We start from the raw sequence: 18,806 nt of genomic DNA on the forward strand, positions 1-18,806 counted from the left end.
CTGTACTTATCAGTGGCGTATCTATACCACATGGGGCCCGTGGCAAACTCTTTTGATGGGTCCCTATCAGTAAAAATCGTCACGTTGTACTCAGTTTAATTTTTATAAACTTTGAGATTTACAGTGTACTCAATTACACCTTGTATATCTCCCAGTAATGTTCATAGGCCTCCTCTCTTAGGCGAGAGGGAATGGTCTGTAGTCCCCACGGTAGTTCAATGCGTATTGGAGACTTCACATTCATCCATAGAACATAATATCTCTTGGGCAGGGACCCTCTTGGGTCGGGGGCCCGTGGCATTTTGCCAGCCCTGCCACCCTATTGTTACGCCACTGGTACTCAGTCTCCACGTTGACTAAGGCAGAATCATTAAAAATCTGGTCTTCTGCCGAGACAATTTGTTCTTTGCAATTGTCCCATATTCATACCCAGGGGCAATTTACTTAATGTAATCGGTGGTTATTTACCGTGTAAGTATTAAACGTTGCAACCGCCATGACGGCCTCAAGTGTACGTCTTATTTCCGCGTGAGATAACTGGCGAGCGAGATTTCTTAACCAGTTTTAAAGAAATAGCCCGCGTGCCTCAACACGTGAGGCGCTATTAAGTTCATCATTAGTTTCTTTTTATTTATCAGTATTTTATCGATGAGTTTTTTTATGAACTGTGATAACCATGAATTTGATGTCTGCGAATTTGTTATTAGATATTATGTTATGAGGCAAAGATAATTAATTTTTAGTGGATAATTATGGATATTTTAATCATAACTAATTAGAAAAAATAAGTTAAATGTTAATTATACTCAAGATTATGAGAAGTTCTTGACCTACTTATCGTTATCAATATATGTATGCCATCGCAACTTTGTGTATGAATATTTTGTACTAATCCTTCTAAAAACCTCTCTGGCAATTAAACCTAAATCAAATAGTTGTAATAAAAGAGCCTCTCACTCGAATTCCTTTAAAACAAACGAATATCTATTAAATTGTTTAAATAAAACATCTTTCATCATCAACAAAAGATTTCAAACGCTTTTCCCTTCTGCGGGAAACTAAAAACCTAAATCTGTTGCAAAAGTTTTATTACAATAATTATTTATTTAGAAACATACATATGCCATTGAAAGTCATTTAGGGTGTGTTTCACAATGTATGGATAAAGTACCAAATAGCTATGCAACACATAAATTATTTGGAAGATAAATTGTGCTATTTGACATTCATCGGACTCATAACTTATGATGGACTTTATGTGACGATTAGCGCTATCTGACAGTCGTGAAACGCAAGTGTTTATCCTGCCAATAAGTAATAAATAGCTTATTTGGAACTTATGTTGAACTTATCCGTACATTGTGAAACAGACCCTTAGTCATATAGACCATCTAAGGTACAACTAACAATACGAGTTATCCAATCAACTAAAAAATATAGTATTAGAAGTGAAATAAATAATTCTGCAGAAGCCAGCCATTGGATAATCACGTAAATGGGTGGACATGGATGTATGATACGATATGTGATGCATTAATTTCACTGATAGGAAGCGTTCAAGTATTATTCAAGCGTTATTGACACCCCCCCCCCCATGTAACGCGCCGTAACGTTTTTCTGTACCCAATAGTAAAAGGTTTCGTGACCACCCAGTAACTCTTTAGACCTAAAAATAAACTTTATTTATTTTTCTAATATCATTTCCGATTTAGAAGTACATACCTCTCTTTGGTTATTCTATTAAAATAAGATTATGTATATATGACTTCTCAGTAAATGAATTTATTATTCAAACTGAATGCGGTCAAGAAGCCACTAGGTCAGTAGGAGGACTTGTTAAAAACAAGTTTTTATCTATCAATTGTATTGGTAATATTTATTAATTATCATTGCAAGCGAGATGATTGAAGTCTTAGGGTAAGATTCAGAGACGAGACTCTGGGATTTGACATCTCTCTCTCTTTAATCGGCAGCTCATGTCAGCAACGAAGCATTGGTTCGCTAGGTAATATATGTTATACGGTGTAACCGAACCGGGTTATACTGTATAACATAAACGTTTTCATTAACTCTTGTACTGTCTAGAGTGTACATTCATCGAATATCTTTAAAAAAAACTTCGTGCGTATCATACAAATATTTTGCGTATCAAAGGATGGGTATGGGTAAGGAGGTTACTACGACTACTGTTTTTTATAGAAATCTGATATTCGCTGTATAATATAATATTAATTCTCGTACAACAAAAAGGCGGCGCATAGCTTTCTCAGCTTGTGACTTTTGCGCTTCAGCGCTTGTAATCTAAGAAAACCAGAGCAAGTAGAAACGTATGTTAAGGCCGTTTGGAATATTAAACCTAATAGCTTCGACCTAAATAACTAACTTGCATTTTTCGCTTTAATTATCAACTCTTATTTAGTCATTTCAATATGTATGTTCATATCTAAACAAATTAGAAAATGGATAAAAGCTTTAGCTTATTTTATATTTTCTATAGGCGTCGCGTCGCGGATTCACGATAAAATTTGCGTATACAATATGACCATAGTTTAGTAATAAATGCAATCACATGGAACGAAACTGAATAATTGTCGTAAAATTGATTGGTCCAGTGTAGACACATCTATTTTCGTAGCATACTATGATTTATTTCTTTTATTATCTTTTCAATGCGGTAAAAACGCTACCGGTTTTTCCGGCTGGCCTCTTTACTGTAGACCGTTAACTAACACGCGATCACATGAATAAGCAAACAAGTAAGCAATAAAAACCATTGAAGTGTACCTGTCATAATCAATGTCTTCTATAATGCATTTTTACTACAATTTGTTACAATCTATCTATTCTAAAAACAAAATATATAACAAAAAACAATAACTAATCTTAAAATAAAATAACTAAAATTTATTTACAATATTGTATTCATGCTAAGTTGAATAAATATTTGGTGTTAATTACTGGAAATAAAAACCTTGATTGCTACTAAAATTTGACAATTACTAAACGCTTGTTTCCGTAGTTTGAATAAACGTAATATTATGTTGGGTAGTCAAGGAACTCGCTGTAAGACTTAATGTTACCATGAGTATGATAACCCACAGGATATTAAGTCAGCTCGCTGCTAATGTTAGTGCTAGTTAATGCTAAAAACCACATTATGTGCTCACCTGTGTAAAACAGATGCAATTATGTATGTCTACCGATGGTAAGCAGCTGTCACTCGTGTATTTCTGAAGCGTTAACCTCTATGGTATTAAAGGTTAGTTGGTTTTTACGCCGGTCCCTTAAGCCATACTTAACTCCTCCCTTATATCCCGATGGAATATATAGGTATTAGCATGATATTCAGAGTCGATACTTAAAGTGACCGCCGTAAGTCAAAAAATATCGTATCTCGGATTGAATCTAAATTAGTGTAAATTGAAACAAAAATTGTAGAATCTAAAGTGCAGAAAATCGGTGAAATGACCCGATTAAAAAAAAATATTTTAACAAGAATAATATAAAACTACTATTATTTTTTATTTTTTTTACATTTGTAATTGTTTTCAATGAAGACTTTACCAAATTAATAAATATTTTGGCAGTGTTAGCGCAATTACGTAACCGTTGAGGGGCCGTGTATCAAACTTACACGGTATCGTAATACCTTCCGGATGTCTAAGTATAATATTTGCATTTGTATGCGATAAGCTTACGCATGATATATGTTTGTTTACCTTAATCGACGATTACCCGTCGCGTCGTTTCCAACGATACATCAAACGCATATTAATTTAATGACTAGATTTCGCCTAGACAATGTCTATATATGCAACAGCTGGTAAAGAATTTTAGATTGTTATATCTGTAGTATTCAGGCCTAAACACTAAACTTTATTTATTGTAGTAATTATTTATTCTAAATTCCCTTTTATACATATATCTTTTGTGTTGTGTTGTAAATATTTTCTTTTTTAAGGTAATTAATACATAAAGATAGGCTTAATAATAATAATATATGAAGTGTTAGGAGAATTTCATTCAAGTTGATAAACAATTTAATATTCGCGATTTATTTACATTGACAATTTTAGCATTTAAGTACCGAAGAAAAATATAAAATAAACTAAAAGTAAGAAAACCACTCAGTCCAACTTACCGGTCAATTCTACCACGCGCTTTAAAATCAAAGGTTAATTTTGATTCACACCTTCTTCTTCCGTTATTTTACAATAAACATTGAAAACAATATTTCTCGCTTGAGATCGAAGTGGCATTTTTGAAATTTACACAAAAACAACAAATTTCATGTGGATATTCACAAAATCTCAGCAGCGGTTGACAGATCTCGTACTTTAATTTGACGGTTGACACTTTACATTGCCATATTTAAAAAAAAAACATTTTGTTTTATGCCATGAGATTCCGGTGAACTGTATCATGTTTTTTTAATAATTTGTATTCAGCCTGTGCACTTTCCTTAAGTGGCCGAGTTGACCTTTCACAATGAAAAATATTTTATTATTAGTGGGTAGTGACTATACCCAGGAAATTATTATGCGAGCAAACACAAGTTAACGACGATTTTATTGCGTGACCATTAAACTTATTCGAGTGTTATCTTTATTTCGGATCCAATGTCTGATGTTATGTGACTGAGATTTATTGCTTCTCTGTTACTACGGGCTGTAAAATGTACCTACTTTAATGTTTATACATCTTAGAACAACTATAAATTTTATTGTAATTACAAATACAGTTTAAATTACTCAAGAATATTTATTTATTTAAAGAAAACACTTTTTTACCGGATTGAAGTTATGTATTATTGTTGTTACGGTGACACCGTGACCACGCACGCTGTAAAGCACGCGAAACGTCGGTTAAATTTAAAAAAGTGTTTTCTTTAAATGTGTAATGGTTATGTCAATAAAAGACATTACTATATTTATTTATTTTATTAAATGTTCACAACATCAGTGGTGCTACAACCTCTTTTTTTAGGAAATCTGAGGACAAGACCTCAGATTTCTGTATCTGATTCTTGATCATTTGTTAATCTAAAAGGCAAGTAGGTGATCAGCCTCCAGTGCCCGACACACGCCGTCGACTTTTTGGGTCTAAGACATGTCGGTTTCCTCACGATGTTTTCCTTCGCCGTTCTAGCAAAGGTTAAATGCGCATATATGTCGCAAGTCGCGCGCTGAAGCCACCAGGCCTACAATGCATGTGAACATTTAATACCATAACTAGTATTATATTTATGATTGTCTTTGCTTTACGCGAGAAGCTACTACACATTTAACGAAAACAGACTACATTTCGAAATGTCGAAATTGTTTTTATATCCGTTGAAGAAGTTTTCAGAAGTCATTGTCTTGCTTTTAATAAATAAATAAAAGTGGTGCAAATACAATTTATATGCGTCAGAAGACAAACGTGCAGGCGGGTCACTTTGAATAAAGTGATAACTGCCACCCATGAACGCCTGCTCTTTTATTGAAAGCCCCTAAGTCGTATCCGTTCGGTAATACCTCTACTGGCTGGGTTCTACTAAGAGGTGGAGCGCGGTGTGTGCCTTAAAAAGCGCTGTTTTGTTGGACGAAATGGAGATAGAATTTCGCAATCTGCCTCAAGGTCCGATGGTGGAATTCAGCCGCAGGTATTATTACTAACGAAAGTGCTTCAAGAGACCTTTTAATACTAATAATGACTGTATCATTTTTATAGTTAGAAAAGTTGTTCTAAAATAGATCAATATTTGCATAGCTATTTTTGTTAACATGATTTATACTTCTCGTAAACATTAATTATTTGCTCGGGGCTCAATTTAGTGCGGAGGAATAGTGTTAAAATATAAGAGAATGACTACAAGAAGCATTTACGAATTTATGAAAAACTCAACCACAATTTGTCTTGAGTAAGGAAATTGCACACGTTTTCCGATACGTCAGTGCATGTCTATTTACGCTTGAACAGTTCGTTCAATAACACTTTCCGCGAGCTTTGTACACCCACCCGTTCTCCCCCATAGCCACCCGTCATGAACACAGTCTAGAATCTTAACCTAGATTTTTCTCTACTATATATTGTATTCTATTAGACCTTCTGTCGATCCCAAGTGGTGGAGGCCTGATGACCTGTAACACAGGTACTCTTACTTTTAGCAGGCTGCAGGCATCAGTCTCACATAAACTAGCTTTTTCCCTAAACAGAAGTAAGACAATTATTTATTTATAATAGTATATAATTGTCACTTATTTATGTCCTAAGTTTTTGTGAGAAATAATAAAGATTATTATTATTATTAACAGGTTTGGCCCTCAATCTGACCGGGTGTAAATTAAAATTGGTACTATAACCGTCTCTTTTATTATTTACATAAAAATATTATATCCACCGCCAACACTGTGGAGTGAACTAACCGTGGTAAGGGTGAGATTTAGAGAGAGACTTAGCTAGATCTATGTAAAAATCCATCACGTTGATATTTGTATTCAGACAATCGAAGTCGAGAGCTTTGGCTTAGTCTAAGTTACAAGTGATGCAAATCGGCGAATTGTCCAAGGAGCTAATCTAGCGCCACCAAACGGTCAATAATGTTATTAAAAATACAGATAATGTGATTTTATATAACGGAGCCAACGGGCAGGAGTCTCATCTGATGTTTAGTGAGAACGCCGCCCATGTACATTCACATTGGCAGAAGGCTCGCAAGTGCGATGTCGGCCTGTTAGGAAATTGTTAATAATAACAAAATACACAAAAAACTTTACTACGCTAAAGAAATAGAAATTAATGAATGTATATGTTCATAAAATTTAATACTTCACATCTATTTTATTGGTTTTAAATCCTACCAATACTTTTGCACTTTGTTCTCTTATTATATTACAAGAACACTATTTCTAGCTAAAGTTAGGTCCAGTTATATCTTTAAATAAGTTCACTATAGATCGAATTAGCGTAAGTAGGATTTTCAATACACTTTCTTAAACAAGTCTTTAATAGCTTAGTAGGATTGCTGTTACATGTCAAAAAAGTAATTTGACAGACGGGAATCTTATTTCGATAATTTATTTTCGAATATAATTGTAATACCACAATTAACGCAGTTAAACCGGTAAAATTGTATGAAATTTGCGGAAAACAATATTATTTTTACTAAATTACAAATACGCGTATTGTCGACCGCAGTTAATTACATGAATTAAGTGTCTCTTATCGTTAATGTTTGGTTAATGGCCCATAATCGTTTACTAATTGTTCATACTTAGAAGTTCCACTTACCTTTCAGAGTCTTGCTTAGAGAAATCTAAATAAAACATTGGAATAATACGAGTGAACTCTCTTTGTCGCTAGGTATGTAAATCTTGCCGATACCACGAAGGTATTTTTTAAGTTTGGCAAAATCGGGAAGCTGATAAGCTACTTGACAGATTAATAAAATCATTTTGCGATGTATATTTTTGCTGTGAACATACACAAGTATATAGAGACACGACCGGTTTAACAGAGCTAAATATAAAATTCATGTTAACAAGTATTAAGATTCGTCAGTCGCGAAAAAATTCGTTATTCTGTCATAAAGTTTATTTTTGAAAGAGTTACCAAATTGCTTTAAAATATCTCTACCGGAATATTACTATTTGTTTAAATAGAATTCTCATTGGATTTTGGACTGGACTCTTGTTCTATAGTATTGAAATGTATTAAAATAAATAACTATTATACAACTGTGAAAATGCAATTTCCGTATAATAGTTCCCTCTCCTTGAAATGGTCCTTTATTTGTCACTTCTATAATTAAAATAAATTTATATGTTTAAAAATAATGACTGTAAAAATGTGCACAAAAACAAATCAATCAACATTATACAATTAATAATTTTCGAAAACCTTAACGTAATTTGACATTTAATTTTGAATTAATAATAACGTATATGTTGTATTAAGATTTTTTAATAATATCATTGTTACAAAAATGCGCCGTAATAAATAAAACATTTCGTTTGTATTAAATCGAGAATATCTGTAATCCATGTTATATTTCAGTACTTGAACAAAAGAATGTTTTAATATTTCTAGCTGCGTGTTGGAATGGATTATTGATTACTGAGTACAAGTTTAAAAAGCGCTGATTGAGCCAAAATTCCGCTAGATCTGGCGGCTGTCTATTGATACAATAGCGTTTCAAGGTTGTTGAACTGACATATCTAAATGATACTAACACTTAGGAATGAATCGTTTGAAAGGGAATTTGTTAGTAATTATGTATAGGAAATTAGTATTGTTTCACTGTCCATCGGTAGTGCGGCCTTCAAACATACAATTACTAATAATGCGGTAATAGCGGCCTATGATCGTTTTAATTTCAGATAAACAGCTGTATAAGACATGCCGGTGTATATATTAATAGCGCACTTATAAAGAAAAATACATTATTGTCCAGTCGTCGTATTGTCTAACAGTCTTTAAAGTCAAACGCTGAAGCTGACAAATACTGAAAATTACTAAGTTTTTGATGAAATTACCATTAAATTATTTATATAATCCATTTTGTTTACTACTACCGAGTCTTGCTCAATAAACCTGAAAATGTAAAATAATAAACTTCCTTGAACGATGTTGACAAACATTGACGTTTTATTTTAAAGTAATTGATTGACCTTTATGAATAAACAATTTATTAATTCCTCATTTAGTACTACAGACAATTGTACGTTTATGAAATTTTGGAAGTGTATTTTTAATACAGTCAAAATCCGTTATAACGACATCGAAGGGACTTCGATATATTCGGACAGGGATATTTGGTCGTAAAAACCGATAGTGGTAACGTAGTTATTAAGTAGGTATCTCATACAATAGAAAAATAAAATATGTTTATTATGGAATATAAGATACAGGTATACACATCCCTACTCATCGGCAAAGAAGACAGAGGGCCGAGAGAAAAAGCCGGCGTAAAAAACTCTCGGTACTCTTTTAAAATAGCAAATCAACATACAAAATGACTATGTCAAATAACACTTATACTTAAAACAAATATTGCAAATTAATTAGAAGTAGCCTGTCTAGCACTAGTCCCAGGCCCTTTTATCAACTAGATAATCGTTAACTTTATAGTAAGCCTTTTTACACAGCTTTTCTTTAATACATTTCTTAAATTTATTAAAAGGCAGAGATAAAAGAGCATCTGAGATTTTATTAAGGAAAAGTAGCCCTTTTCCCAAAAAAATAATTACTAACTTTAGATAGTCTAGTACGGGGAAATTGCAGCCTGCGTTTGTTCCGAGTATTAACATTGCGCGTATGTTCTATTCTAGTAAACTTAACTTATTTAGCCCCGGGACCTTTGATTTTGGTCAATATAACCGGAACATATACTGTTCTAAACAATATCGTCGTAAATGGTTTTGACTGTAGTTCTTTTTACTTTTGTTACTTAATTGAAACATCAAATATTTGATGGAGGGCATACGGTAGTCATAGATCGCGCTGAGCGTCAACTTTTACCAGTAATTAATCAATCATCACGGAAATAATTGCAAAAATGGCTTATATAAAGATAAATCATATTTTTGCGTTATTAAAGTTTGAATACCTAAACAAAAATCAAGCTGTAGTAGCTATTACGTCAATTCTTGTGTTTTTAACATACATAATCCCGAAGCACGACATCTTAATGACACAAAAAATATGATGTGGTTTCGTTAATCGATTTGGCGATTTAAATTGCGTCGTGTTTAGACCGGTTCGTCTATATTTAAGTTTAAAACACGTTTTCTATTTAGATACCAAATAAATTCAATAAATACGTATCTTAATATATTTATCAACACGAAGATTCACATTAGAAAAACATTTTTTTAAGAATAATATTACGTTTACGTTAATTCACATTATTAATTGGATCATCTGATACAATTGTATAGGTAGCACAATCGTGGAGTTGTTTTAAAGTTTAACTTGGACTTGGTTATATAAAATCTAGTGATAATGTAATTACGTAATGAAATTATGCACCTGCAACGGTTATGTACATATATTCAATCGAAAGATAAACTGCCCTGACCTACTTGCTGGCATGTGTTATCTTTATTTACTCGGCATTGTTTATTTAGATTTCTTTATCTAAGGTGATATTTGTAATCAATTTTCTATTGATATTAAATGATTAACGATTGAGAGTGTAGCTTTTATATGTTGTATTTTATGTATGTTAAAGGCGTATTGTCAGTCATTTTACTTGTGCAGTCTATGGGCCCGTTGAACCTAAAAGGTGTTGAATACTCTTCGTATTTTTTCTATTCGTATTTGGGTTCTCCATTGCGTCGGGTATGTACTGAGTGAACTGACGGTTTTAATGCCATCATTCCCATGTCATGCCCCACTATTCCCGTAATAGTTTTTTGTTTTTACTGACCAATACTAACATTGTAGCTAAGACCGATTTGTTACCTATCTCTTACTACTACATATGGATATAATCTGAAATTATATAAATATTGAATTAAAAAGTTATTATTATTCTTCTATTGTAAAAATTGTTATTATTATTGTTGTTTACAAGGAGGAAAAGAATCTAAAAGAAATAAACTTTAATGTCTTATTGATTTATTTATTAAAGTTCACCACTTCATATTATATGATGCATTTTCTACAGTATACGTTACAATCTATGACTTCTAAAACACATAACAATTATGGTGAACATAAATTTTACAAAAAATCTAAATAATATACTTCCAAGTAAAAATTTAAGACTTTACTATTTAAGTATTACCTATTTAAAAATACTTATTCTCTTATACATGAAACAGTTAGTATTTATATATATTTTTAAAGTATATCTGCAGTGTTTGGTGCCGTAAAGTATATTGCAAATTGTTTTTCAGACCCCTGGAAGAAAGGAAAGAAGATAGTTTCAAGTTCAAGAAACGAAATAAAATAGTTTATGTATCAATAAACTATAGTAGATTAACTGTAAATTTCATAATAAAAAATATAATTTCACTTATTCACGTCACCCGTGTCCGGATTTCACTTATTATTGTCGAATACGAGTATCAAAGAGTTTCTTTTGTAATCCTATAGTAATTTTTCTGGGCTATACATTTGAATTTTCATTCAATTTTGTTGAAGACTTTTACCTTTTTACTTCCTTATGATTAGTTATTATAAAGGTATTCCATTTCTATCACATATATCGGAGCAAGTATTAACTACATTGCACATAACATTCTAAACAAATACGTAATATTTTTATATAATTAATGACAGCTCTACCATATACAGCAATTTTCTTTGGTAATTTTAATTATATTGTACACGTTACCTTGAGAATACATTAGCATAGTATCAATGTAAATACAATAGTTAATTTCACAAATTTAACATTGGTCGTTTTCCACCCTATGCACTGTATTCGCTTACACACGCCAAAATGGAAGGCGAAGAGCTTTTTTAGCATCTTCCCTTCCACAATGCCTACGAATTCATAGAGTTGTTCCTCGACATATAAGCAGCTTAATTTTGATTAGATTTCAGTATTTGTACTGAAATAGCCATAGAAATTGTAACGTCCATTCGTCACACTCATTGTTACGTGTACTTAACACGTGACAATAAATTACAGCTGACGTTTAAAGATATGCGTTAATTTTTCAACACATTCAGGATACCATTAGTGCTATACCTAACACGATGCATCAAGAATGCCATCCGTTTCCTAATGGCATTAAAACCGTCAGTTCCGTCAGCAAAAATGCCTGACGCACTGGAGAACCTCGGCAAGAAACAACCTGAACGTGTTGTTATACTGAAACCGAGCGTATTCAACACCTTTTGGGTATAGCATACCCTTGATCTTGATGAATGTGCAAAGTACATGAAACTGGACCTACGACATTCTTAACTGCATTTGCGTCAGAGTTAAATAACATACTCGTATTATGAATTGGAATACTGAAACCGAGCGTATTCAACACCTTTTGGGTATAGCGTACCCTTGTATCTTGGATCTTGTACGGACAAGACCTTCGTTTATTTCGCTGTTCATGACTAGTAGATTTCGGCATAATTCGTGTTTAAACTCACTCTCTTATATTACGAACAACAACAGACGCATTGAGAAGAGTCTCAAAAGGCATTCACCTCTTTATTTACTCGCTATCGGGTCGACAGCCCCGTCCTTATAAATGGCTTTGATAATGCGGTATTTGCATATCGTATATGATCGCCCAGGCGCAAACAATCCACCTTATAACGCGAGACAATATATGCGTAACACAATGTCTGCCTACTCAGTGTTATTGAGCTTTAAGCTTACTCAAGTAAGCTTAAAGCTCAATGTAAATAAATATAATGCATATAATTCTGAGGATTATACTTAAATCGATAAATCTAGTTTCATATGCTATCAAACCAATACTTTTTGAGTTGTTAAAAAATAAAATAAATAAATCAGTGGCGCTACAAGTTTTTTAGGGATGCGCCTCAGATTTCTGTATCTGCTTCATGATCATTTGTCAATCTAATAGGCAAGTAGGTGATCAGACTCCTATGCCTGACATACGCCGTCGACTTTTGGGTCAACACCAACACAGCTTTTATGGTTTTTATACCCTATCTTTAAATAATTTTGATTATATTTCTTAAAGAAAAGCTTTCAGCATTCCTTAGTAAATTGCCGTCTTCTTAATTATTACATTAAATGATGAATTAGTTCTCTTTTCATAATTCTAAATTCTGTAGATTTTAACTCCTAGAAAAGCAGTAATTAATTAAAAACAAAGACAGATTCAGGATAGAACCAATAATATTAAAATTTGGTTTTCCTAACACATCGTCATACAGAGAGATCTGTTTTAATTTAAATAATTACTCTGACAGCCTTACTTAAAATACAACGGGAGGTAATTTAAAATTAAAATCAGTCACGAGCCGAGCCACGTTGAAGATCAACAGTATTTTATTCAATTTGTGATCCAATATTGTAATTTGTTGCGTAATTTTTTCACATATAAAATTAAATTTATACAATAAGATTTGCCATATTATGAGACACAAAACGTAGAAATTAAACTTGTAAGAAACAACTTTATTAAGACGCTAATTAATTCTTAAGTTCATAAAAATGTTAGTCATTTTTAAGATGCAGATAACGTCATGACCGGCAGCTTTAACTTATATTTTAGTGTAAATAATCATTATATTTATAGTTGAAGCTTATAAAGAATTTACAAATGTAGTGGGGTATAATAGAGAATTATTGTTTTGCTAAACATTCAATACTAGACTACCTTTGGAACAAATGGATAAATTCATACAAATAATTTCTTTCAAAAATAGCTGAATTTATTTTAACTTTATGGCGCAATGTTCCTAAACAGAGTGGACAATAAATATTATCTTAATTGATAAACTACTTTAAACATAGATAGACGATTACATCGATGTTCGTTATCGTTTGAAAACAACAAATTATAGGACAAGTACAAAAATATTGAGATTTAATATAATAATATGAGGCCTCTACAAAAATACGTAAATAAGCAAATTTAAAATTATACAGGTATATGACAGAAGTGTTAGACAAATAAATTTAAAAATAAGTAGGAAGTACCATTGACTCTTTGTGACCTGTTGCTATAAGCTGCTTGAAGATAGATATTATATAACCTAATTAGATTTAATTTTATACTTTAGCGATGCGGGTTGTAAATCGCAAATACAATAATTGTGAAACATTAAGCGTTAGGGTGTATTGCAGAGTATCGCACTGAAACCAGCCTTTGAATGTTTACGCCTGTGGATAGACTATAATTCTCTGATTAAATCACTGTACTTTGGGATAATACTCCCACATATGGCAACTATTATTGGTTTTTTTTAATTATACGCTACTGAAATATACATATGTACCTATATTTAAAAAATTAGTATATCTATCCGAATTTTTCTAAAAATACTTTTACATTAAAATTGTACTATTTTATTATTAATAACACTCTACTCCCCTGCCAATGTGTCCAGGGACTTTTTCTATCTTTCAAATTAAACAAAAATAAAGTTACATTATATTAATTACAATAAACGTTCACGAATAGTGTGTTACGCGTCTCGTGAAATACACCTCACCCCGGCTACATCGGTAATATTTTTATTAACAAGATTTGTTTGCCGCCTTTAAATATATTTAATATGTTTTTCGCACAACCGTTCCAGGCACGGTCTATGCTTTATTAACATGTCCAAATTGTACTATTTTAAACATATATCTTTACGATAAAGTTAATCTTAAACCAGGTATAAAGTCTACGTGTGATAACCGATCTGATGAATGTGCAAAGTACATGAAACTGGACCTACGACATTCTTAACTGCATTTGCGTCAGAGTTTAATAACATACTCGTATAATGAATTGTGTTATTTCCGTTTTACAAATATAAACGATTTAAATTTTATTAGTACAATTATAATTTGATACGGTCATGGTTTTTAATTTATAAAAATGTATTCACTTCCATACCTAAGGTTAATTACCTTATTTTTAAACTTAAAGTTGTTATTCCAAAAAATAACTTTTTGTGTTCGCCTTAGTCAAACGTTTGTATTGGTGATTTGTGAGGATGAAAAATCCTTTTTGTAGCTTTTGTAACCATAATTTATTACCTACCCTACCCATAGAACCTACCCAAATCACCTGCACATCATCTTTTATATTAATTTAAGATTAGTTTTAAGACGCGCACTTTATTCAGGCGGTTGAGGGAAAAGAATTGTATCTCATAGCAAAACCAACCCTCAACCACCTAACCCACGTTCAATGTAAATATTCCTATTTTTACTTACAATAAATAACAACTTCATGATAAGCTCATTTTAGCTTAGCTTCCTCGGCTCCGGGGCGTAAGTCGCCGGGAGGTAGGCCCACTATCATTAAAAAAAAACCTACCCATAGATCTATTTTAATACGAAAGATAAAGGTATCATTTTGTATAGTTATAGTGAGTTTACTATTCTGAGATTTAAGATCTCTACACATGTTTATTCCTAATTTCACTTCCAAATAAGACGAAAGGTTTAACTTTGCATTTAAAAATTATTCATTTTCACCTTGACCTTTATTTGTATCTTAAAGAGGGTGAATATAAAACTATGTATAACTTATAAAGAATTTGAGTCGCACCTTTTGAACCTCTCCTTCGTACTCAAGTCGGACTAATTCCCCCTTAATACCTTTAAGTGAACAAATAGCTAACGTTATCCTATACAGTTTAAGGCCGAATATATTCTACAGACATAAAGCAGTATTATATAGGTGATACGATTTTATTAAAACTGGAACGCTATACTAGACGTAGGCGTGAGTTACCTAATGCAATTCAACAAATCTATATATAATATATAAAAATGAAACCCGTTTTTTGTTGTCACGACATAACATAACGTTCTTTTTTTATAATATTCTTTGAAGTACGAGGATGGTTCTTAAGGAGAGAAAAATTTAAAAAATTGAGTGAAAAAGTCCAAAAACAACACTTTTCTATACTCCCATACATAATACTCGTAATAATGCTTAAAAGTCAATTTGAACTTTAATACCATATCATAAAGTTCAAATGTTAGTGGAGGGATTCCGGGAAGGTAAATTTTTATTTTTTGACATAATGTATTTGTTGTCTTATCAACTTTCTTTTTTTTATCTTACTAGCTAGACCGGTGTCCCGAATAGCAGAATAAGTATTTAAAAAAAATAAAGAATCGACTGTTAGGCGGTACGATGTTCGCCAGGCCAGCTAGTCCTAGAATAAAAATCTTCAATCAATTATGTATGATACGTTACAATTTTACGATGTGATAGCATCTTGCTTACTCACAATATTTGAATATTGATGTAAGCGGTTCAAGGCCACCTCACATGAATAATTCAATGCGTAATTTGAATTGAGGCTGAACACACAAAGTAGGTAATTGCTAATTTGTACGATAGCAACTAATTAAATGAAGCCTGTTCATAACAATGTAAAGGAGGGAAAGTGTTGTTATAGACAGTTGTTGTAAGCAAACCTGACTTTCAAATGCTTACATTAGTCGCACTTAATAAGACCAATTTATTTATTACGTTCATGTTAAACATTTTTGCAAAGCATCAAATAGCAGATTTAAACTTATATTTGCGTATCTTAACATCCCTGTTTGTTGAATGTGTACGATAGCAACTAATTAAATGAAGCCTGTTCATAACAATGTGAAGAAGGGAAAGTGTTATAGACAGTTGTTGTAGGCAAACCTAACTTTCAAATGTTTACATTAGTCGCACTTAATGAGAAATAACAATTTATTTACGTTCATGTTAAACATTTTTGCAAAGCATCTAATAGCAGAAATATATATTTGCGTATCTTAACATCCCTGTTTGTTGAATTTGTACGATAGCAACTAATTAAATGAAGCCTGTTCATAACAATGTAAAGAAGTTAAAGTGTTGTTATAAACAGTTGTTGTAGGCAAACCTAACTTTCAAATATTAGTAGCACTTAATGAGAAATAACAATTTATTTACGTTCATGTTAAACATTTTTGCAAAGCATCAAATAGCAGATTTAAACTTATATTTGCGTATCTTAACATCCCTGTTTGTTGAATTTGTACGATAGCAACTAATTAAATGAAGCCTGTTTATAACAATGTAAGGAAGGGAAAGTATTATTATAAACAGTTCTTGTAGGCAAACATAACTTTCAAATGCTTACATTAGTCGCACTTAATGAGAAATAACAATTTATTTACGTTCATGTTAAACATTTTTGCAAAGCATCTAATAGCAGAAATATATATTTGCGTATCTTAACATCCCTGTTTGTTGAATTTGTACGATAGCAACTAATTAAATGAAGCCTGTTCATAACAATGTAAAGAAGGGAAAGTGTTGTTATAAACAGTTGTTGTAGGCAAACCTAACTTTCAAATGCTTACATTAGTCGCACTTAATGAGAAATAACAATGTATTTACGTTCATGTTAAACATTTTTGCAAAGCATCAAATAGCAGATTTAAACTTATATTTGCGTATCTTAACATCCCTGTTTGTTGAATTTGTACGATAGCAACTAATTAAATGAAGCCTGTTTATAACAATGTAAGGAAGGGAAAGTATTGTTATAAACAGTTGTTGTAGGCAAACCTACTTTCAAATATTAGTAGCACTTAATGAGAAATAACAATTTATTTATTACGTTCAACTTAAACATTTTTGCAAAGCATCTAATAGCAGAAATATATATTTGCGTATCTTAACATCCCTGTTTGTTGAATTTGTACGATAGCAACTAATTAAATGAAGCCTGTTTATAACAATGTAAGGAAGGGAAAGTATTATTATAAACAGTTGTTGTAGGCAAACCTAACTTTCAAATGCTTACATTAGTCGCACTTAATGAGAAATAACAATTTATTTACGTTCATGTTAAACATTTTTGCAAAGCATCTAATAGCAGAAATATATATTTGCGTTTCTTAACATCCCTGTTTGTTGGCAGGCATGAAAATGACCATGTCCACGTCGGCGACTATGAGCGCCCGCGTTCACAGGAAGGTAATCCGAGCGCCTCATAAACGTGCACACACCGGCAAATATCTACACGCGGGCAAGATGGCGCACCCCGGCAAAGGTGCGCACCATCCCGGCAAATTTGCGCACCTCGGCAAATTCGGCAAACTCGCCCACTACGCCCACACACACTTACTAAGACCCCCGGAGCCGTGCGAGAACAGCAACGACAGCGGTTTGGGCCCCGACCACAGGTGAGACATAATCTTTCAAGTTATTTGGAATGTTATGTTTATGCGAACGTGTTATGCTTTTGTGACCCCTGTAACTGCTTGTCTTTGTTATTGATTGAAATGTATTGTCCTTATTAATTATATATTTTAATAAACATTTCCGTCATTGTACTGTTGTCTGTATATGTTTATTATATCGACGGGAAGCAGTTTTTACTTAATTGTAACATGTTATGCTTCTTGTGAATGCCATACAACCAAACCGCTAATATACATCACCATATTAATTATTTGTGTCGTAAAATGCATGTTTACTAATATATTCAAATGAAATACAGTTTTTAGCGGAACGTGAGGTGACTTAATAAACAAGTATACTAACTATAGTATATATTTTTAATACAACAATATGGTCGGATATAAATTTATTACATTATTTACATAACAAAATTAGTATATGACCACGATTTCTGTAAAGCTATGTCGACTTATAAGGAATAGTCGCGTTTATGTTTAAGAATGTATGCAAATATATACTATATAATTAAATAACTGAACGCATTATGATATAAATATAAGAACCATCAGCTCGTAGATGGTATTGATTTGTTTTAATCGTAATGTTTGCTCTAGATCTTATCTTACTGCGTTGAACATGAAAACTGTATTTCACTTTGATACATGTGTAAATAAAGCACATTATCAGTAACAACAATTCGTAGAACTGACTAAGATTACATCAGATTGCAAGTGACTTGTCTGTCTAATTTTACACCAAAATCGTTATAAATGGAGAAAATTAGACATTAAACTATGTATTATCAATAGTAAATAAATTTAATCAGAGTTTCGCAAAAATCCAAATATGTATTGTTATTATTTCATTTACGTTTACAATTATTAACATAAGGTACATTAACAGTACGTAAAACAGTAATACATTTTAAAATCGTTCGTATAAAAAACTTAGTACCGAAAATGGATCGTTCGAATCGAGTAAAAATTTTATGGAGAGAATAAAAATTCTTAT

At 32.1% G+C, this 18,806-nt stretch overlaps 1 protein-coding gene across 6 annotated transcripts in view; it reads left to right on the top strand.

The window, feature by feature from the left end:
- LOC125050841 (nuclear factor of activated T-cells 5) overlaps positions 1-18,806 on the top strand; it is a 73,583-nt gene that overhangs the window by 36,774 nt on the left and 18,003 nt on the right. For 4 of the 6 annotated variants that reach the window (XM_047650889.1, XM_047650890.1, XM_047650892.1 and 1 more), the window contains exon 2: positions 17,533-17,797. The exons of the other annotated variants lie outside the window; for them this stretch is intronic. In XM_047650889.1, the coding sequence (XP_047506845.1) occupies positions 17,533-17,797 (265 nt within the window). The remainder of the gene's footprint in view (positions 1-17,532; positions 17,798-18,806) is intronic. 6 annotated transcript variants of the gene reach the window in all.

Source organism: Pieris napi, chromosome 7, assembly GCF_905475465.1.
Source record: "Pieris napi chromosome 7, ilPieNapi1.2, whole genome shotgun sequence".
Taxonomy (NCBI): Eukaryota; Metazoa; Arthropoda; class Insecta; order Lepidoptera; family Pieridae; genus Pieris; species Pieris napi.